This window comes from Sylvia atricapilla, chromosome 4 (assembly GCF_009819655.1).
Source record: "Sylvia atricapilla isolate bSylAtr1 chromosome 4, bSylAtr1.pri, whole genome shotgun sequence".
In the NCBI taxonomy this organism is placed as follows: domain Eukaryota; kingdom Metazoa; phylum Chordata; class Aves; order Passeriformes; family Sylviidae; genus Sylvia; species Sylvia atricapilla.
The window spans coordinates 37432773-37456663 of NC_089143.1; the positions used below are offsets into that span (position 1 = coordinate 37432773).

At 42.1% G+C, this 23891-nt stretch overlaps 1 protein-coding gene across 1 annotated transcript in view; it reads right to left on the minus strand.

Annotated features, from left to right (window-relative positions):
- Nucleotides 1-22630, minus strand: part of GALNT7 (polypeptide N-acetylgalactosaminyltransferase 7) — a 71591-nt gene extending 48961 nt beyond the window's left edge. Inside the window, 1 exon segment of the mRNA XM_066317597.1 lies at nucleotides 22301-22630. Coding sequence (XP_066173694.1) covers nucleotides 22301-22426 — 126 coding nt within the window. The 5' untranslated portion in view covers nucleotides 22427-22630.
- Between the last annotated feature and the right edge of the window lie 1261 nt (nucleotides 22631-23891).

Below are 23891 nucleotides of genomic sequence, written 5' to 3' on the forward strand. Positions count from 1 at the left end.
CTTAAGACTGATCTAATAAACCACCAGCTGACCCAGTGACTGTAGAACAGTCTGCCACCAACAGCTTTTCAAACATCCATAACCTTCTTCCTTCTTTCTCTGCCCAACAGATACATGCATTTCTACATTCTGCAGCTTACATTGCCATTAGCATGTATTTAGCATGGCATTTCAACTACAAACTCCTGTAGAGTATCATCCACATGAACTCATTCCCAAACAGAGACTTCAGTGACTCAGAGCTCCAAGCCAACAAAAAAACCAGTTTGTTATATTTACCTTCAAATACACCATATGGGTTACAATACCATAGATGAGACTCCACACAAATTAAGAAAAACCAAATTAATTTGTATGCCAGTTGACTAATTTCTTGCTAAATCCAGCCATTTGACATTTTATTGTATTTCAGTTGTTCAGAATGCTGTTATGAGAACAGCCAAGCCCCATGAAGAAGCCAAAGAGAAAGAGAGCACCAAGCCCTTCTACTGCAGCACCAGGGAGAAAATCTGTTCCAGGTAAGCAAAGCCCATCAGACTCTGACCCAGCTTTCTGAGATAAAGTCTAGTCTAGTTTCTTGTCTAATCTTTAGAGCAGAGACACTAAGGACCCAATCAATTTCAGTTTTCCTTCTATTCCTGAAGCCACTCCCCATATCAAGTCTTAGAAGATGTCAAGTTGCATCCATGGACAGAAAGGCCAACACTTATTGCCTAGAAAGTTAAACCTTTTATTCACTTAAAAAATGTAATGAAAATAATTATTTTTCAACTTCTGAACCTGGAGGGTGCCTTGCTGCACAAGAGGAGCACCAAGGTGACTTGCTCCTGAAGCTGGTGTGCCAGCTGCTGTAGGTATCACAGGAGAAGTAAAGCAGCAGATGAACAGCACATTTCTAAAAAAAATAGTCCATGAAAACTGGCTTCTAGAGACACAGCCAACTCCAGAACAATGTTTAAGCAGATGAAGACTATGGGAAATCTCTAAATATTAAGAATTCTGGTGGTTCTAATCAACATAATCATTGCTCATTTCTGTAAACATTTACTGCTATGTACTTAGCTTGAAATGTCACCTTCTGTTCTCCTTTTAATTTCTCTCAAATTTCCAGTTTTGTTTACAATGTTTTGATGAAGATGATGCCATTACTTACCCTATTTGAGAAGAGCAAAAGGTGAATGCAAGAAATTTTTCCAACTCTTTCTTCCAGGCAAAATACAAATATCAGGAAATCTCTTCTGAAAAATGTACTGCAGAAATGATGGCACAAAATGCAGGATGTTTTTATCCTGTCTCCCTCCTCCAAGTGATCAGGAGTACCACATTTTCACAGGGTATTGTGGCTTGGAGCAATACAATCAGACTTTGAAAACAATGTTTAATCAGAAGTATGCTTGCGCTACAGCAAATTGCTTTACAATACTTTGAATAACTAACACCTTTCTGGCCTATGATGAAAGAAAAAAAGGGAAACATACCATAATCAGACAACTTTCCACAACATTTCTTTTATGAATGCTTAACTGGAAAAATTATGTATTAAGAACAAAATGGACAATTGCATGAGGCATCATCTCTATGCTGAGCTGACTGTAAGATGTAAAAGGGCCTCTGGATTTCAGGTCTTCATGACTCGTGGAGTATTTTTTACCCTCTTCATTAAAAAAATGCATGGAATTTTTTTACTGTCTTTGCACTGCAAGGAGAGGCTAGCAGAAGAGCATATTTTTTAGTAATGTGGAAATTAAACTTTAATGATTAATAAAAATTAAGAGGAAAAATAGCCAGAATACCTGAAAATAGCATTGTTTTGATGTCTTAGCAATGTAGTATATGTTGAGCCATGTAGTCTAACTCTTTCTACAGTATTATTCTATTGCTGCCACATGTATACACTGTCAAGTGCTTAGCAGAAAATTCCTGTAGTTTTTGCAATCAAATGCAAGACGAAGAGAGAAAGTAGACATGAGAACAAAATAGTCTGCTGCAATATTGCCACAATCCAGAACATTAACACCTCTATCACTGGGACATTTTCTCTGGTAATTTCTCACTTCACTTCTGCATTCTGTGGTCTTCAGCTGCACCAACTTGGTCTTCTGTGCCCAGCAGCTTGTCTCAGCTTAAACTCAGTGCTTTGCTACAATTGCTAAGAACTTTATTCCACAGCCCTTAATAGTTCAGCAGTAACAAACATCTCCTTCCCATGCCATAACCCTCCTTCCTCCTTTTTTCCTGGGAAGCTGTGCCCTCCAAGGGGAAAAGGCTTAAAACACAGCATCACTCAAGAGCTTCAATACAAGATTTGTTCTCATCACTACATTTCAACAGTAATCAAGTTTGTGACCTTTTTAGTTGAGTCATTGTTCCTTCCACATTCTGTTTCACTCTAGGAATATCCTTCATTTTATGTTTCAATGAGATCTTAAAAATAGTACTCATATTTATTCATATGGACGTTAGGAATTTTTAAGAACGTCTAAGATGTTCTCTGTCCAGCTTCATTTCTTTCCAAAAAGGAAAAAATATTCTCCTTTGTAATAGTGTAGCACTATTACATAGTAGACTAGGAAGGATCAAGGTTTTTGATTTTAGCAGGACCAATCCCATTTTAGGAATGTGCTCTATAAATTGAAGAAAGAAATAGATAAAACTGTTTCTTTTGGATTGAAACTATACAAACTTAAGTAATTCAGTTTTAAGCTGTAGAGATCAGCAGATAAGCAAGCTGCACTGGTTTTGGCTGATGTAGAATTAATTTTCTTTCCAGTGGCTGGCGTGGGGTTGTGTTTTGGATTTGTGCTGAACACAGGGCAGATAATGTGGAGATGTTTCTGCTGTTGCTGAGCAGGGGCTGCACAGAGCCGAGGCCTTTTCTGCTTCTCCTGCTGCCAGGCTGGGGAGGAGCCGGGGGTGCATGGGAGGGGACACAGCCAGGACAGGTGACCCAACCCGACCTGAGGGATATTCCAGACCATGTCACATCACGCTCAGCATATAAAGTGGAGAGAAGAAGGAGGAAGGGGAGGAACATTTGGAGTGATGTTGTCTTCCCAACTCGCTGTTACATGTGATGGGGCCCTGCCCTCCCTGAGATAGCTGAAAACCTGCCTGCCCATGGGGAGCAGTGATTCATTCCTTTTTGCTTTGCTTGTGTGTGTGGCTTTTGCTTTCCATATTAAACTGTCTTTATCTCAGCCTGTGAGTTTTCACACTTTTACTGATCCAATTCTCTCTCTGATTCCACTGGTGAGAGAGTGGGCAAGCAGCTGTGTGGGGCTTGGCTGCTGCCTGGGCTTAAACCACAACACAAGCATTCACTTCGACTTTAAAGAGTTACAATATATAATCAATAACTTTACTACAGATAAAATACAACTTCTATTATTTTTCAGAAAAAGCCTCAGAAAGAGACAAAAACTGTTATCAGTCGTCACGTTCTAAGTGGCTGAGGCCAGCTCTTCTGGTTCTCCAGGCATCAGCTATGAACACTGCACTGTTTTAAGCCTGCAGGGGAACTTCATTCTTGTCTCTCAGTCATCTGGGACGGATGGATATTTAAAAATCATGCATTTCTTTTATATAATTCAGCAAGTAAATGACATTTACAATACAATAAATCCATCACTAATGGACACGCTTGATCAAGGGATGCAGTTTTCTGTGCTATATCTTGTCTGCCTCAATTTTGAAAGACAGATACATCAATCTCATTTCATATTTCTTGCTATTAAGGAGCAAACTGCATGATTAGATTTTCATTTATCTTGAAATATTGCCACCATTCTCAAGCTTTACCACAGTCTATTGCTGTCCTTTTTTTAAAATTGCTTTACAGAATTTGATCAAACCTACTATTTTGAAAGCTTCTTCAATGAAACAGCCAGCTAAAGCCAAAAACTGAACTGTATGCAAATTATGTGTACAGTCTAAAACCCACTTCTGCAAGTTTCATCTGAACTCTCAAAAGATTTCAAAATTTCAGTGTTTATGTAATTACCGTGTGTATTGCTTGACTAGACAAGAGAAGAGAAATAACTTGTGATCAGTTGTGTTCTTTGTGATTTGATCTCATCGTTCCTTGGCCCTCCAGTTCCTGGTCTTTCCTACATATGAGAATGTGTGTGGTATTTGCCAGTGAATTAGTTACAGTCTACTGAACCACTGAGGTAAGATAAGTTCTTATCTGCACCAAGTACTTAAAAAAACCCAAAAAATCAATACCGTACAGGCATTTGAAGCACAAAAAGGGAAAAAAATCTGCAACAACACTAAACTAATAAAAAAAAATAAATTCTTGAACAGATAAATCAATCTTGGTAAATAGACTACTCTTTCTCACATACAGCTAGTGATATTGTTTGTTTTGCTGTGAGGCAAACATGATGAATATAAAAATCTATCTTATAGCTTTACTTTAGAAGCCACACAATGTGTTAGCACAGCTGGAGTATCTGCATCTTTTAGATAGCTAGCAAGAATGCTATGATATAATCCACAAACTTCCTTAAATGGGCTCCACTAAACCAGCCTGTTCTCCACTGTGCCTCCAGCTTTGCACATTTCTCTGCACTTGCCATGCAGGAACTTTTATTTGGAGTGCGGAAGCCAGTGTGGGCACCTTGAGACCCTGGGAGTGGTCAGAGAGGCAGACACGCTGCACCTGACATTACTGCCCTAACATTTACTTTGTTACTGCAGATGATCCATGGTGGTGCCACAATATAAACTTGAAACTGTATGAGACAAATAAGCAAAACATTATTACAGATCAATGCTGGGAACTGACATCCCACTGCCTTCCCTTAACATGGCACCAAGGATTAGAAGTTAATCCCTTACATCTGGCAGATCCTGAAGAAACTTTTAACATGACCTTTGCGTTTCCAGTTCAGGTACTCTAAGGCTGGCATTTCTGACCACATATCTGGGGGAGATGCAAGTGAACAGCATTCTCCAATCTGCACTGTCTCCTTAGCAATGGGACTATAGCATTCCACTGTTCAAATTAATGGGTGTACAGCACACACAAAGAAAGACACGAGGCTCCTTCTTGCTCGGAAAAAATGGAAGTCAGTTTTCTCAGCACGGTGCCTCTGTCTGCAGGATACTCTCACCATCCAACCAGCATAGCAACAGGCATTTCTATGAAGCAATGCAATCTTTTCAACAAATGTTCACTTCTTGTTAACACTTTTGTTATGAAAGCTGAAGTTCTGGCAATTCAGACTCTCCATGTAAATACTGAGAATGGAACATTGGCTAAAATTGATCTCAAAATGACAGCGAGCCTTTCCTCAGGGTATAATCACCCCAGTAATGCTGTTTCCATCTGGAGTGACTTCTAAAAGCCCTAGGCATGTGGGCTTCAAATGGGGCTGCTAATAACTGCATTGATGAAAACTGTGCCCTTCACATACTGCATCTAACACAGAAGAGGCATTACAAAGTCTACTTATGATCTATCCAGTTCATTAAATGGGTGTTTAAATTGGAACATAGTTCACTGAATCAAGACCTTTACGTGCTAGCCTTGCACTTTAACATCTAACAAAGAAAATTTTGTTAAAGCCTGTCAAAAAACTCAATACAAAAGCCCTCTGCAGACCCTGGGAAAGAGAGTCTGTTGTATTTAACACAGCAAAATCTGGCCTGAGCTGGAAAATGAAGAGTCAGTAAGGCAGTTTATACTTCAGTCTGACTGGGGAGTGAGACAGTGCCTCCCAGGAGGAAGAACTGCAAAAGAAAAAAATTCTCACTATTTCAATCTCCAGTATAAGAAAAAAGCTACATACATCAGGCATCAAATACCACAGAAGGATGAACTGGCAAATGTACCAGGACAGGACAGTAAACAGTACAGAATTGTTTACTGTACATCAAAACAGAATCAGCAAAAGAAGCCAAAATCCACAAGGATGATACTATAATCAAAATACACACACACACACAAATCCACTGTGTTTTGCTACTGTTCAATAACCTGCAAAACTCTTATATTGAAAATGGTATGGAAAAGCACTATAAAAGAGCTTCTTCTGTAAGAGACTCTACATTCCCATGGTTGTCAACCAATATTACTGCTGTCAATAATCAATCTCCTTTTGGGATAGTGCGCTTTCTTTTGAGAAGTTCTTACACGCAAATGACAACAGTACAACATAAGAGGTATATGCTCTGTCTAAAACTGTCATATGCAAATTATCTAAAACAACATTTTCTCAATACATTAATCGTCCAATATAGACTTGGAAAAATATTGTATGTTAAGATAGAAAAAACCCAAATTGATTCACAATAGCACTTAACATTTCCAGTAGATTATATAAATAAAGCAAAACAAACAAACAATGCAAAATTTCCACCAAAACCTGGAACTTTTTGCTTTTCAATTTCAATTTAATTTTAAAAATTTAAAAAAAAATAACAGGCAAAAATAAGCTACCAGGCAGTTTTCCATTTTTAATAATTTCAACAGCACATGAACAGCATAACTCTATGCATTAGCTGTTGCTTCAGACATAAGGTTTTACCTGGAAATAGCATATTTTCCTTTTGTTTAATATACAACTTCCAGTTCTGTAATTCCTGACAGTATGGCAACTGCAGATTTGTAAAGGATGTCAGATTCATATGTGCCAAAGGAAAAAAAATATCAATTGCTTATTCTTCCTACTGAGTGAAGAGGCTCAAAGCAAACTTTCCCATTCAATTTAAAAAGCAAAGTTTGGAAGGCTTCTGAATGTCAACACTGATGCATTACAGGGATGTTTATCTTCCCATCAGTGCAGATATACAGCAAAACCTGAAGGGGATGTTTTCCATCTCTGCTGCAATGAGAACTGTGGAGCAGCAGAAATATGAATTACAAGATGCACCTAGTTCTGGCAGAAGATTTATGAAAACTGTATTTTTTAGCTATGGCAGATGAGCTGCCTTTGAATTTTCATTTTTACTAATTTGTTTTGGATTTAAACTGCTGTCTGATAGATGCTGGATATTTCAAGCTGATGCTATGGAGTGGGATGGCTACATTTTTGCAGTCAGTTTACTTCTACACCATGCATTTTTGTCCTGTCTGTGTGCCAATGCGAGCACCTTTACACCCACATGCTGAGCAGGATCAAGGACTCCCCAGAGACAGCTGCAGGAGCAAGCCAAATGAATTTGGCATCCGTAAGCAGTGTAAACACCGGTGCTGAGCTAGTTCAAAACAGGAGTGGGGCAGGGGTGAATCTGCTGGAAGCGAGTGCTGGCTGAAAAACAGTAGCGAAACACAGAGAACACTGCTGCCTCTCCAGCTGTCTCCAAGCATTACCTGTGCACAGGCACACAGAGGATTCAAGGGCTGCCCATCCTCAGAGCCCTCTCAGCACCTCTCAGGGACACCAGGGACAACAAGGACATGCAGAATGGCAGGACAGCAGCTGCCTGACTTGGGAGGGTTGGCTTCTTTTGTACCTTCTGTGGTGGTTTAGAATGAATGTGAAAAGGTGTTTTTTTCCTAAGAAAGTTCTAGCATGGATTGACAGCTTGGCTGACGAATAAGAGTATTGTATACGTCTCTGGAGACTCAGTCTTAAATCAAAAGTCCCAGGTGATCCGGCCCTTCTAAACAAGACTGCACAACTCAACTACAACACTACACTGAGTCCAGAGGAGGGCCAGAGGGCTGGAACAATTCTCCTATGAAGGCAAGCTGAGACACTTGGGGCTGTTCAGCCTGGAAAAGAGAAGGCCTGGAGATGGCCTTAGAGCAGCCTTCCACTACCCTTGAGACAGAGAGAGGGACTTCTTACAAGGACAAGTGGGAATGACTTCAGACCAAGAGAGGGTCAGTTCAAATTAGATATAGGGAATTAATTCTTTACTGCAAGGGTGATGAGGCACTGGAACAGGTTGCCCAAAGAAGCTGTGGATGCTCTATCTCTGGAAAAGTTGAAGGCTGGGTTGGACGGGGTTTTGAGCAAACTGGTCCTGTGGAAGGTGTCCCTTCCCACAGCAGGGAGGTTGGTACCAGGTGATTTTTCAAGTCATTTCCAACCAAACCGTCCTGTGGTTCTTGTGAGCAAAACAAACACTGACAAACCTTCCCCACCAAGTTCTTCTCCTTAAATATTTTTTTCATCAGAAAAAAACCCACAAAACCCAGACGTGCCCAGTTGTGTGGTTTACTGAGCCATCACACCCAGATCCTGTATCAGAAATTATCCAAGTGAAAATAATCCAACTAGGAGAAGCCCACAACAGTAAAACAGATTATTTTGAGTGGTCTGGGTAAAGGGTGCTGTTCATCATCCCCACGAACCCATGACTGTTCTCCCAGGGGTTCCTGTGGTATTAATGGTAATGCAGAAACAGTGTTATACTCTACACAACGAAGTATGTTCCTGTTATATATTCTCAGCTATATGAATCCCTCTTTCTTCTTTCAAGCCAAATCTAAAACCAAAGGATTATTAGGATTATTTTCTTTCTTACTACAGAACTAAGGAGAGCTGCATGTTCTTATATTTGTAGAGGACAGGGAAGATGTGAATAACCAGCGGTTGCCCTCCACTAGGAGAGGGCACTTCTCACATTTCAGGAAAGCTCTGAGTCTCAATAGAGTTTTCATTAAAATATATATAGAACTGGTGACTTTCCAGAGCATGATGGTTTGAACATGTATTTCTAGGTGTCCAAAGCTACACTTTCTTTAGAAAGTGCACCCAAATGTCAGTCAGAACTCCCTTCCATGTACTTTCTCACTCTTGTATCCAGTCTTTTATGCCACTGCAACTAGATAAGAAAGGGTATTAGGGAATGTGCTAGCCTAGTGCTAGCATGCCTTCAGCCTGAAGACAAAATAAATTAAGAAAGCAAAACTTTAAAAACAAATACATTAAGGTAAAGGAACATCATGGAGGTTAACACACACTGGGATAAAATCAGCACCAGTTTAAAAACAATTGAGTTGCCAAAACTGTTCTTTTTCATGTAGTTTAAAGTTTCTTTGAGTGCCATAGACTGTACAGTATAAAATCAGTTAAGGAACATTAAGGCGTGACAGAATTAATAAATGCATGTAGGGCAGAAATGGACTTCCTACAGGAAAGTTGTTGGGGTTTGGTGTTAGGCTATGAATAGATCTGCTAAATATACACTGCTGAGAAGGTTCCACATGTGACGCCAAAGTGACTTAACAGAATATCAGAAATCTTAACTTCCTCATCAGTAATATTTGGCTTTAAAATAAATGCCCATCCATTCTAGTAAATATATAAAAAAATATGATGCTTTGCAATAAAGAAATCTCAGCTTGGAGAGCAAAACAAGGGAAAAAACCAAACAATTATTTCTGACATGCAAAAGCATTCTCATCTGTCAACATTTTAAGGCATCAGAGTCAAGATTAGATTTTATTAGCTTAACAAAGTATTTTTAAAGCATCAACCTAAAAATTATAATGAATTCTGCTTGCAACATGGCTACATTTTTGTAACATTTGGTAACATTAAGTAGTACATTATGGTTGCTAGATAAACGAAATTGTAGATAAAACTTCTGTCTCTTTCTCAGAAATTAACAGCTGTGAAGCCATTTCTGAAAAATTATGATTGCTGGGATTAGATTGCAAACAGTATTTTGACAAGTTATCAGTACAGAATAAATTCTTGTAAATATCATACAAGATAAAACCTGCTCAAAAACCTGTTCAATCTGCCTCTCCTTTGCAGCAATGCTAACTGGCCAAATCTATAAGTAAAAACTTTGGTGCTGTTTAAGGCTGTGAAGTCTTCTTTCATCATACATATGAATTGTAGAGTTTAAAATGAAAATTTATTTTTAGCATAAAACCCTTAGCATGTTATATGCTGTGACAAACCCGTTGGAAGAGATATTGCCCAAACTATCATAAAGTCAAGAGGAGAAGTCTGACCATTTTTCTTTCTTCCTTACTTCCAGACATGCATGTCACTTAATACCTTACAGCAATGCAAGAAAATTCTTAAGCTGTTGAACAGCGGGTCAGGACAACCAGCCTAATTAACTTCCTAAATTCCCACAAAGAATGACGAAAAAACCCAAAATGAGCAGGAAGAAAAGAAAAAGAGTAAATGAGGTATTCATCCTTCAGCTGAGGATGAGATAGCAATAAGACCATGAAATGACCAATACATAAGCAAGATCAATGCATCTCACTACACTAACATGCACTTGTGCTGGCTGCAGTCAATCAGTGATCACCACCAAGGCTCCTTGTAAGGATCCAACCATACCTTTGTCACCTGATGCAAACATGCAGGACTGTTTTTTGAAGTTTATTTTTAAAGAAGAAAACCACATCATTGTTTCCAGTAAATATAAATGTTAAGAACTGAGAATCAGTGCCTCACACACCTTGCTGTAAGTTGAGCAGCCTCTCTGTTCTTGCTTAAGAGCAAAATCATAACTGGGTACCTCTGATTACCTGCGGTCCCCGTGTACATTTCACCACACACACACAGGCGAGTCAGCTTTGATTTAGAAATTATGCACCCCTGAGAAATATTATCAAAACAAATGCCTCCCAAAGAGGCACAAGGCATCTCTCAACCACAAGATCTAGGCATATGAGAATCAGAGAAAAGAGGACATAGGACAGATGAAGTGTGCTCAAGGACAACAGATTTCAAAGAATTCTAATTATTTTTAAAGTAGGCCAACCCCCAGGACATATACATTTCATCCAGAAAAATTAATCCAGCCTGCTCCCTGCCATCCTCTTTTCCCAAGGCCCCTCAGGCATACACAAAGATTAAAAGCTACATGAACTATCCTGGCAGTCTGCTCCCTTTTATCACAGCAGCTTGACAACTCCCCTGTCATCAGCAGTCTTGGTAGAAGATAATAATGGGAGCAAAACTTGTTAAGTCCCTGAGAGGTGACTGATGTGCCTACTCATGCAAAAGGTAAGCCTGCTCCCTAAGACAGAAACTCTGCATCTTGTAGAGATTTCTCCCCCACTGTTTCTCTGCACAAAATAATGGCGATGACTTTGACACTGCACACCTTTGACACTGGACTTTGACACTGCTCTGTCAACGAGCACTCAAGGGTCTTATCATATCATGCCAAAGCTGGGCCAGAGTAACCATTCGCCCCAAGTTTGGCATCAAAGTCTTGTCTCAGACTTGATTCCAGCATCATGGACAGCTCTTCCCCATGAGGATGGTTTTCAGATGACTCTGGAGGATGACATTATGCCTGGACCTGCTCAAAGAGCTTCACAGCTTCACTGTCAGGTTAACATTTCTTGGCCTTTCTTAGCCCAAACTTTCCTGTAGTGTTGTCAGGAACAGCTTCTTCCCTGCAGTAGCAACTGCCAGTGGCTTAGGCTCACTGTCTGGTTTAGCTGCTGGCTTAGGCTCACTGCTTACATAAATCAAAAAAAAAAGCAAGTATTTAAGTAAACATAATGAGGGAGAGAAGACTCACCAAGATCACACATATGCATCCAAGGAACTAATTCACAGTCTTACTTCAGCCACCGACGGCTGGAACACCTCTACAGAGAGTACTTGAGACCACTTTACTAACTTGGTAAATCTCATGGTGTAGGAGTACCTTATTTACATCGACTGAAATATCAGAATTTGGAGCTGAAGAGCTCCAAAAAGCTATCCAAAAGGCAGCAGAAGACTCTTATCACTCACCAACAAGAGCTGAAGCACAGGAAACCCATGCAGCATCCTTCTGGATTTGAGGGCTCTTGGCTAAGAACTCTGCGATTAGAAGCGGGGGATACATTTACCGTGGCTACAATCTCATATTCCACCAAAAGAATCAAACAACGAAACCCCACCTACTGCACTTTTCTATCTCTGCTGTTTACTGAGATACTGTTGTCATGCTATCACTACTGAAGGTGTTGGCTCTGAACAGGCAGAACATACTCCATAGAGGGGAGGGAAATAAGGGTGGAAAACATGGAAGAGGTGAGAAAAAACCAGCATATTTCATAGTTGAGATTTAAAGCTTCTCATAGACTTCGAAATGTTAGAATAACACTGTGGGAGATGGAATAGCAGAGCCAGAGCAGGGGAAGCAGTCCAATAAAAGAAATATATTACAAGTCTTGAGGAGCTGACTTCAAGGCCTCATTTAACTGAGAGTGTAGCAAAATTTGTTTCAAGACTAAAGCATGGAGAGAACGATTAATTTTCTCTGAAGAACCCATTACCTTAATACTGTCTTTCTTGATCCTCCTTCCTCAATAGGAAAAAAGGGAACTTTCCTTAAGAGGTAACTTGGCTACTTTTCTAAGGTTTTGCTTCAAAACATTATTACAGATGAGACATTTTCTACATCAAATTTTAAATGGTAAATACTTTCTCTGCCAAAGCTAGAATTCTTACTAAATAACTCAAAAGAAAGAAAATGCCTCAAGATCTCAAAACCATAAAGGCAGGAACTGAGAAATAAAATGGGATGCTATGCTTTGGCCCTTCATTCATTTATTAAACCTTAAAAAGAAAATGTTTTACTGCAGTTAAAATTAAAGCAATTTTTAATTCCCAAACTGTGGCAAAAATGCTTGAATATGAAAAAGACTATATTTGATTTCATTAAAGATACTGTATTTTTTTCTAAAACACAGTATTTCAAATAATACCTTTCAGCCTTATTAAAATTATTAACTCAAGACAGAACAGTTCTTGTTGAGCAATTTTCATTGCCAATTTCTTAAAAGACAACAAAAATAAGTACGAAACTTTGTGGGCTGAGCACCATCTGCTCATGCTGTAATTTCATTAACAATTATATTTTGAGACTGTCACCTGTAAAGCAAGTTTTCCACAGGTAAACAGCATGTAAACCGATACACTGTTTTAACCTTTTACCTTCCTTCAATTCTCTCCTGCTGCTCAGAGGTTCACACATCAGTGCTGACTGCTGCTATTTGAACTGAACGTTCCACAAGGAAATCAAAGGAAAATACACTGCAGCCTAGGAATGCAAGAGCAATACCAAAAACTGTTACCACATTCAAGGATTAAAATGAGGGATTCAAGAAGACACAGTAAGAGAAACTTAAAAGAAGTACAGGCCACCATGGAGCAGAAAGAAATTAGTTTATTACAATAGAGTGAAAAAATAAAGGAGCAATTTGTTCTCTTGCAAAGAGCCATGCTGATGCAGGGAGAAGCATGCTTAATTCCTGATTAATACAATTCTTTTTAAAGCATCATGTCTTAACTACAGAAGTAGCCATTTTTGTTTCAGTAATAACGTCTGTATGCAGCCTGGTAAGAAGAATATTTTATTCCCACATGGGAAATCCACGGGATTTCAGAAAATAGGAATTTTGTGCTATAAAATGCACCTGGAAGAAAAGCATGAGCCTATTTCAAAAACAGCTCACACTGTTTTGGGTTTTTTCAAATTTCAGACCTGCCAATTCAAATGATATTCTAATGACTAAACTAACATTTCAAAATTACTTGATCCCAAACAAGGGGAACACAATAAGGATGCTTATTTGAAACACCAAGGCACAATACAAGTACCAGCTTTCTCCTCTGTATCTCTGTACAGCTATTAACAACAAAATACTCTTTTTCCACAAAAGCACCTATCTTCCCCACAAGGTCCTTCACAGAGGAGGAGGCTACAATTAAACTGATAAATCCTAATCTGCCTTAAAGCACAATCTTAAACCGTTTAAGTTTATAGAAACCCATTGAGTTTAATTTTTTCTTCTACAACCTGTATTAAGTGAAAAGCCAGAAAACCTCCAACTGCAAGTCTAAACACTAGCACAAGGTGTGAGAACATGCATGCTGCTGGCTGCTATTCCCCTTTGTTGAGGACATCTAGTAACTGGGGTGGAATCTCACTCATCTAAACTGTGTCTAACCTAATGCACTGTGAGGCAGAGGTGGACTGCTAAAGACAGATTCAAGCAAGATAAATTCCCTGTTTCACAAAAATATTACAGAAAACTGATAGAGGAGGTGGCCTTTTGACCAGCATGAGCTCAACTGGAATTGAAGCTGACCAGAACAATGGGGGACAATAAAATTATTTCTTTCAAATACACTGTCAAAAGGCAGTGCAAAAATGACATCAGCCTGTCACAGGATGAGGATGTCACCTCACAGTCAGGGACATTGATAATGTGGAAATGTTTAATGCTTTCCTTGCCTCTGTCTTCAACACCAATGATGGACTACCTTGGCTGTGAAAATGCTAAACTCCCAGTTGACCCTGAAGTTCTAAGGAATCTGCTGCTCTAGCTGGATCTATACAAATTGTGGGGACTGATGGGATCCATCCAAGAATAACTTAAAGACCTCGCTACGTCATCACAAGTCCTCTCTGGATGATTTTAAAAGGTCTTGGGAATCCGTAGATATTCCAGTTGACTGGAAGTTGGTTAACAATGTTCCAATTTTCAAAAAGGGCAAGAAGGAGGACCCTAGAAACTGCAGGCCTGTCAGTGTCATTTCACTGGCTGGTAAAGATGTGGAGATTATTCTGGGAGGTTTTGAAAAATGTCTGAAAGACATCACAGTCATTGGTCACAGCCAGCACGATTTCATGAGGGGAAACTCTGCTTGCCAAATCTGATTTCCTTTCATGACAAGGTAACCCAAGGGAAGACAGTCAATGTAATCTTTTAGGATTTCACTCAAGCTTTTGATACCATCTCTCAGTATCCATCTGGACAAAACATCCACCACAGAGCTGGAAAAGCACCTGGGTGGGACAAACCTGGATGTATGTACAGCCTTCTGCTGTCTCTCCCAGTGTCACCTGCTCCCTGGGGTGCAATACACAGGACTGAAGTTCACAGCCTCTTGCCTGGGGTACCTCTGCCACCCAGAGCTCAACCTGCAGCTCCAACTACAGCAGCATAGAGTTCCCTGCACTTTATGTATTCCATAACACTGTCCTGGGCAGCATCAGGCACATCAAGAGCAAAGGAGAGGACTATCCTGCTTTGGTCTGCACTGGGGTGGCCTCACCCTGAATGCTGTATCCAGTCTTGGGCACTGAAACACAAGAAAGACATTAAACTATTAGAGAAGATCCAAAGGACTGCTATAAAATGGTGAAGGGTCTGAGGGGAAGCCTTGTGAGGAGTGGCTGAGGTCACTTGGCCTGTCCAGCCTGGAGGAGACTGAGGGGAGATCTCATTGCAGTTACAGCTTCTTCGTGAGGAGAAGAAGAGGAGGGGCAGGCACTGATCTTATCTCTGTGGTGACCAGTGACAGGATCCAAGGGAATGGCCTGATGCTGTGTCAGGGGACATTTAGGTTGGACATCAGGAAAAGACTCTTCACCCAGAGGGTGGCTGGGCACTGGAACAGGCTCCCCAGAGGAGTGGTCACAGCACCAAGCCTTACAATTCAAGAAGAGTTTGGACAACACTCTAGGGCACATGGTGCGACTCTCTGGGATAGTGCTATGCAGGACTGGGAGTTGGACTCAGTCATCCTTGAGTGTTCCTTCCAACTCAGGATACTCTGTGATTCCATGCTGCTAATTTTAAACTAATCATCCAGAACGGACATTTGTTTTCCATATTTACAGAGTAAATCTAGTAATTAAATGTAACTCTTGCCAGACTTAAAGTCTTCTCAGATTATATGGCCTAGTTACTGTAAAAAGCATCCTCCCCACCCCCTGCCAAGGTAGAAGTCAAACCTATTAATGTAACAGCTTATCCTGCCCTATTTCCACTTGGCAGTCTCTCGTAATGCTGATTTAATATCTGACAAAAATAGGACAAAGGCACTGTCATTTTTGATTAGAGAATGTCAGCTCAATACAAGCAATTTTAACTCTGCTGAGCTTGGGTTAGGGAAGGTGAATGCTGCTTGGCCATGTGGAGAAAACTCCATGTATCTACTTCTGGATAATGCTGTCCTCCTGATGACCCAATGAGTCTTTCACAAGAACAAAATTTACTAGCATCAGAATTTCTACTACTTCAGTTTAGCCATCCATATTCACCAGCCTTAAAACTGAGAGTTGACTATTACCTAGAATTTTATTTAAAAGAGGACTTTATTACAGGTTATTTTCAATGCCCCACTATTTGGCCCCTAAGCTGCACAAATTATCACTGTTTTTTCCCCGCAAAACACAAATTACAGCCTACCCAGTCCATGGTGTTGATCCCAATTTCTGTGTTGTTACCCACAGTTCATTCGTTAGGTACAGCAACATATTAATAGTTTTACCTGCGTGGTCCCCAAAACAGACACAACCGCTACATTTTTGTTACATTATCTAAGTGTGCAGAATCACCTCCCATCCTGCGCTGAGGATCCTGCCACCTGTTTCCTGGATACTCTTGATCCCTCTTCTCCTGCAATGGGATTCTTAAAAAGCAAATGCCAGTCTTAACTCACGATCTTTTATTTTTCAGCTGTTCTGTTATTTTATATTATTCACAAATGGTAACACTTGGTGCTAAAATAGGGCAAAAGGAATCTTGCCACTTACATAAAAATGGTGCAAAACTGCCCTTTAAAGAGGAGTAGACATATACATAACTAACAGTCCTGAGATGAGTTTTTTACCTAAAATGCAAGGGTTTTTGAATGATAAGAGAGTTCAAGAAATTTTAAATATAATTTATATATGCATACTAAATTGGAGGTATCATACAGGATTTCTTTTTTTCCCATTTCTTCACACTATTTGCTCTGTGGTCATTGATTCTGCAATGTAACTGGAAGCACTTGTCAAATGATTTCCCTTATAATATGATAGGGATTGGGGCTTTTATAGTCTCCCAAGGGTGATTGATTTTTACTAGCTTTTACAAAGCAAATTTAGATAAAAGCACATATTAAAAAATATCATTTAATATCTCAAAACATTTTGCCTATTATTGCTGCTAGCAACACAAAAGATTACTGCAAGGAGTGAAAGTTACTTTCTACAACAGCAGTAGTCTTCGCCTGTAGCAAGCTCATTACCTCACTGCACACAGTCTTCAAACCAAACCGGCTGAGTACAAAGTTTGCCAAGGTGTTAATTTCTGGTGAATGTCACACAAGAAGCAGTGAATTATTACAGCTCTGATTACAGAAGGCAGTGGGGTTATGTCTAGCCCTGCACCTGTATAGAGCTTTTCAAACCCAGGTGATGAAGGATTGCGTTCAGCTTTCAGATAACACCGGAGTTGCAGAACTGGTGCAGTGTCCTTTGTGTCACTCAATTACAGACAGGCAAACCAGTTTAAAAAGTGACCAATGTATAGATAACTATACAAAGCAATTGGAGATTGTTTTACCATTTAATCATTAATGTACCACCATGCATCACATTTTTACCAAGTTCAGAAAACTCGAATCCCTTCACTACGGAATACCACTGTCCCTTCTACATCAGATTTTTTTATCTCATTTCAATTCCTGCCTTTCTTCCAGTAATGAAATCAACTGCAAATTCCTCTGTCTCAGTTTCTGTTCCAAGCACACTTACTCCTTAAGGGAAAGTGAACAATTTCCTCTAGGATTTCCACACAAAGAATCTAATTTAAACCACAATAACACTTCAAGTTCAGTCTGCAACTTGTCACTAAGATCTCAGTGATAATCAAGCCAAGGTATACAGGATGTTAGCAGTTCTTCAAGTGGAGGAGAAGGGGTGTTACCAGAATGTTCAGAAAATGTCCATTCAGCTTTTATTTCTTCTTTATTTTCTAAAGCTTCTGCCTCCACATCATAAATTCTCCACCTTCTACTGGCCATGTGGGAATTGTAATGTTTAAACTTGGCAGTTGGTGAAGGCCCACAGCCCCAGCTGCAAGATCATCATCTGGTTTCCTGAACCAGAGGGATGTGCTAGAATTGCCACCAGACCAGGGCACTCAGCAAAGCCTCCTGACTCTGTCCAAGGGCAACCACTCTTCCCTCACTCTGGCATGGCTGCTGTGACATCTGGCAGTAAGGACAGTTAGCTGTCCTGGCAGGGAAATGGGACTATAAATGTGTAAGGGTGGGAGACTGACCTCACAAGCTCCTGTTAAGCACATGTGATACCTGAGACATGCACGCTTTCAGCGGTGGAAGGAGGAAAGGGACAGTTGTTGTCCAGCTACTCATGCACACTTGGAAAAAATCCTTGCAACACAGTCCAGAAAGTCTGAGAACTATTGATAAACAAGTAAGACCTACACAAAATCCCAGTAAAATCATGTCACTTACAGACACAGAAAACTAAATGCCTTCAATATATGACAAGTCCATTGGTGGCTCAGGTGTCGTGACTGTGGAAATGCTGAATTTACTATAATGCTTCAAATCTGAAGCACCAAGTTCCCAGCTATAAGGCCAAGCAGCCTGTGCCAAATTTTCAGGAAGTTCTCCTCATTACACCTGTGAACAGGACAGACTACAGAATTTATTTTGTGGGTTTAGCAATCTCATCACTATATTTCTGCCTTGTGCAAGGTCAAATCTTCCAGCATGTCTTTTACTACTTTACTAATCTCCCTCTGGAACCTAGGAACACACTGGTCACACTTCCTTACTGTCCTTCATAGAGACAAATGAATAGGGTCATTTGTAATTGGTCAGATTTGGAGAGTTAAAGGTGACCTACAGTACATTTTCTCCTTTAAATAAGCTTTCAACTTTTCAGTAATGAATCTTTCTTTACTGTTTCAGCCCATTGGTTCTGCCTGCTGTACTACCTACTCCTCAACAACAGCAGCTTTAAGGCTGTACCTCTGAGGCTGATTATTAGCAACACATCTCGCTGGAGAACAACAAATACTGTAGCTGGGATCCCTACAGCAATCTTGTTAGGATGAATGGCCTCAGTGGTGTGATTGGCACATGGTGTGACTCCTGAGGTGTCCTGTGCAGGGCCAGGAGTTGGAACTGATGATGCTGATGGGTCCCCTCCAGCTCAGCACATCCTATGATTCTATGATTCTCAGTAATTTCCTGCTGGCTCCCGAACTGGGACCTCTTGATCCAAAAGACACAACATGGTAATCAAATCAATGATTCCACCTAATTTTTTCTCACAGCCATAAACAGAGTCCCTGCCTAAATATTTGGTAGCCTTGCAATCCTTACTATCTAGATAGCAGGTATCCTTACTTACACACAAGCAGACACGCACTTAAGACTCGAAAACAGACCTTAATACATTCTCATTGTTTCAATCTGATGTAGATTGGAAACTGAAAATTCTTAAGGATCAGAGTTAGTTCATTGTCTTTAGAAATTTCTGATAAAGCAAATGAATACTTAATCTCTCACTCCAAATCCCACAAGCACTTTTTCCTCAAATGGATTCCTGAGGGAAGTTCCAAGTGAGGTTACCCAGGGAACAGTTCTGTCCTCTCAACTTCTGCATACACGTCAGTCAGAGCCTTCTACTGGAAAGAGAGGTGTTATCTCCAGCTATCTGAATTACTGTTATTACCACTTTGTTCTATTTCCTTCCTGAACAGTCACTTCTCCACTTCCATTTTTGTTTTGAAAACTCTCAGTACATTAATCATTTCTACTTTCCAATAGACCTCTGAAATCCTTTAAATCAGTCAAAAAAAAAAAAAAAAAAGTTAACACAATATTTGAAAGAATATTTTTTTAATGGTACATATTTATAACACTAAAAGATCTTCTGGATTACCTATTGTCTGCTGCCATGAGCAGGAAAATATTGAAGGTTATAAACATAAAAAAGAACAACACAGCAAATCTTTTCATCTTTGCATCTTTAATGCTTTGATATTATTAAAAAGTGCCCAGGGTTACAACACAGAGAGTAAAAGGGTAATGCCTGAAGTTAGCTTAAAAAGCTAAATTCTATTTTGAGCTGGTACTGTCTGACAAGGAATTTCATATTTGTTGGTTAGGGCTTTTAGCGCAATAAAAAGGGAGGAGGGTGTTGTACAGGAAGAAGATTTATCTGTCATCTTTAGCTTAACAAACTTTGGGGCAACTGATAACAGAGCAAACACACACATTTCTGTGACTGAACAAAGAGCACACCATTGCATTTTGGAGAAGCAGTTAAGATTAAAACTCCTACTTCCTTTATGCTGAAGCTGTACAAAGGCACACACTGTTCCCAAGTGTTGCAGGGAGCACACTCCAAGATACAAACTCAGCTCAGGGGGTCAGCTCTGCCTCTCCTAACACAAAGCAGGATATGCAGGTCCTAACCTCTGGACATATTCCTGAGCTCTGACAGCTTCCCAGTAATATGCCAGAGCACAGCTGGTAGGAAACATGGTCATTGTTGTTTAAGTCATATCCCTCACCTGAGCAGCTTCTGAAGCGGATAGCATTCCAACCCCAAACATGAATTTAGTAATAACAGTAATGTTTCTCAGAAAATGATGAAGCAGCATGTGTTACTCTCATATATATCACAATGGCAAGTAAAGAGCTGATGCAGCTAATGTATCACATACTCTGTTTGGATTTCATCTTTGACAGTGTTTACTTAATATAATTGTATTTGTTCTCAAAAAAGACTGAATTATTTCCTGAGGTGGCTGTCATGGATATTTCCTCCTCAGGTCAAAACCAGGTAATCAAGACACAATGCTGCTTTATCAGGGGCAGGACTGTAAAAACTCTTGCAATTTCTTTACTGATACACAAACCGGATAAAAAGGACTCTGAATTAGACCTCACATATGAATAGAAGCAGATCCAAGGGTTCAGTTCAAAAGCCTCCAAGCAAAAGCCTTTAGGCTCATGACAAAGGACAGCATGATGCATTACAGCACCTGAGGAAGTTGATACAGCACACACACACTGGGGACAATACTTCAGTGGTCAGTCCCAGAATAAGCATCTGAAGATGATCACTGCCCTACACAGCAACACAATCACAATTTTTTTCCCCAAGACTGTCACTTTGAATACCTGCTCACAGTCCTTTCCTGAGCAGGAAAAGTACTTTGACCGGTTTTGATGCAAAATGTCTACTGCCTGACATTTTCTTCAGAGGTATACAAATAAATTCCTGAAGAGTCTTCCACACACAGAAAATACCACAGAATTACAGAAACTTCACCACTTAATAAACTGCTTATCTTCAAAAAACCCGCTATGGCCTATTATCTCAGCAGTAACTGCCAAGATACAGCAAACTGTAATGGCTTCAGAAGACAGAGCATCTGCTGAAGGAGTCCAAAGTCATTTCCAGTTTTCAAAACAAGAGTTCCGTCAACTCATTTGCCTGACAAAATTGTCCAAAACAGACCACCAGAGAGGTCCAAGATCATTAGTGAACACATAATAAGAGATCTCTTTTTAAGATAATCACTGGAAAATTTTAGACTTTACCAAGATTAAAATAATCTTGGCTAATCTTAGTTCAAGGAGATCTCCTTAAGTCCAGTTATGTTCCTGAGCTCTAAAACATCTGGTGAAAACAGAAGAATTACTTTGACTCCTTCTAAGACCGTGGTGTCAAAGGGTCAGATTACTTTCACCTGACTAATACAAGGCCATGGCAAGACTCACACTGTAGATTTGTTCGCCTGACCTCCTGAAGTATTGCTGGTAGTTGAAGCGCTGCCCACCTCGCACATCACCTGTGCTCCCACCATTTCGGCATCGGAGACCTGCACCACCAGCTGGGTAAATCCAGCGCCTTTTTGCTTTCCGTGCGCTGCTCTTAAATTACCTGATCTGCTGCTTCTCCTTGGCCGAACCTGCCCTTTAGTTAGTAAAGCGTCGGGAAGCCGATCCGCGGCAGCTAGGTGAGTTGGCGAGGGAACACCTGCACCCTTTGTTGAAGCTGTGGGGGACCTTTGCAGGACACTTACTCAGGGGACACTCGCGCGGTTATTTAGGGATGGAAAAGCCCCCAAAGGGGAGACGATCCCACGCGTTTCGGGCGCCCACGGCAGGGGCGGCGGGGAGGTCCCGGGGAGGGAAGGGCCCCGGCGGGACGCTGCCCGCAGCCCCGTGGCGGACCCCGGCGGCGCGCTCCCGGGGGGCGGGGGGCTGCGGCGGCCCCGAGCCGGGTGGGGCGGCGCAGACCCGGACCGGACCTCGGCTGGCATCGGCCGCCCTCGGCCGCCCGGGCCCCCTCGGAACCCGGCGCCCCCGGGCCCCGCCGCGGGCAGCCCCCAGGGCAGGGACGCCGGCTCCGGGGGCCGGATGGGGCCGGCCCCGCCGCTCCGCACTCCCCTCTCGGGCCTGCAAGGCTCCGCAGGCCGCAGCCCGGGCAGCCGCCCCCCGCCCGCCCGCAGCCGCCGCCGGTCACATCCCGGGCGGCGGCCCCGCCACCCGCTCCGTGGCGCCCGCCCCGGCTCCCGGCGCGGCCGCGCACTCACCCGCGTCCGTCCCGGGAGATCCGGCTCCTCGGCGCGGGGCGACAGCGAGGACCAGAGCAGCAGCAGCCCCAAGAAGCTGCCCGCCAGCAGCACGGCGCGCAGCAGGAAGCCCAGCTTCAGCCGCATCCTCCTGCCCGCCCTCTGCCTCCCGCCGCCGCGCACGCAGCGCCCGGCCCCGCGCACCGGCCGCCTTCCGCCCCCCGCGGCACCGCACGGCGCGGCCCCGCCGCCGCTCCCCCGCCTCCCCCGGCCGCCGCTGCTCTCCGGCAGCCGCTCGCCTGCGGAGGCTGTCCTCTAGCCGCCGCCGCACGTACAAACTTTCTTTTTTTTTTTTTTTTTTTTTTTTTTTCTTCTTTCTCTTCCTCCCCCCTCTTTTATTCTCCCTCCCTCGCGCCGCCCCGGTAGGCTCCGGGCTGCGCTCTTGCCTCCCCGCCGGGCGCAGCGGCCGGGGTGATGCGAGCAGGAAGTGGCCGCCGCGGGAGCCGCGGTTCCACGTGGCCGCTCCGCACCGGGGCGGGAGCGCCTCGCCCCGGGCCGCCGCTCGCTCCTGCCCCCGCCCCGGCGGAGCGCCGGGCGTGCGCTCCCGTGCACCTGCTCCCGCCCGGACCGCGGGCAGCCGCGCTGCAGCCCTCCGGGAAAGGAGGGAGCAGCAGGACACCTCGAGTGGGGTTTGGGATTTCCCGGTTGGGTGGGCAGCGCTGCTTAGGCACCGATTTGTAAAAATTAAGGTGCAAATGTTTAACTGCAGGGCAGGGGTTGTGATATATAGGCGTAGGTTAACGCAGGCCCATTAATTCTTGTGTGCAGCCTGGGCAGAGTAGAACTGGAAAGGCAACAGATTTTTCTTGAGGATAGCAGATTAACTACAAGATTACAGAGATGCTATCAGCCCCACAGCTTGCGTGTTATTTTGTTACTAATTTTCTGCACTAAAAGTTAGGCATCCTATTTCCTCCTTTGAAGCAATGTCACACGTGCACACACACACAGAGAAACCTGATAATATTAGTTCTCCAAAAACCAGAGTGATGCAAAAACAGTGCTTCCAATGTAATACTGCTTTTATCTTTTCCGTGTATTCAGTACTATCCCCTTGCTCCAATGGTTTTCCGTTCTATTTCTTATGTGCACTGGGAGGGTATCAAATCCATGGATCTTGAACATTAACTTTCAATGATAAGGACTGCAGAAACAAAACAGGATATTACACCTTGAACAGGATAACTTTGAAGGAAAAAAACGCCCACACCTACGTGACCTTTGTAGCTAGACACACCTAGACACAGAAGACTTTATTCGTATAACTTGTGCTATAGCACTGCGTGATGTCTTTTTTTTTCCTTCCCCATTCTGAAAGATCAAGGTATGAGATGTAGATAAATACAGCTTAAGGCATGAGCAACAGCTCTAATCCTTACAAGTGTTTGCACAGCCCTGTGACTTCCACAGGAGCATGGAACTGTACTCGCCAAAGCCCTCTCCGTGTCTGCATTTCCAGCAACCACACAAATATCCCAACACAAAGATTTAGGTGACTGTTTTCAGGTAGATAACAACACCTACACAGGGCTCGGAGGGACTGTTAGGGGTT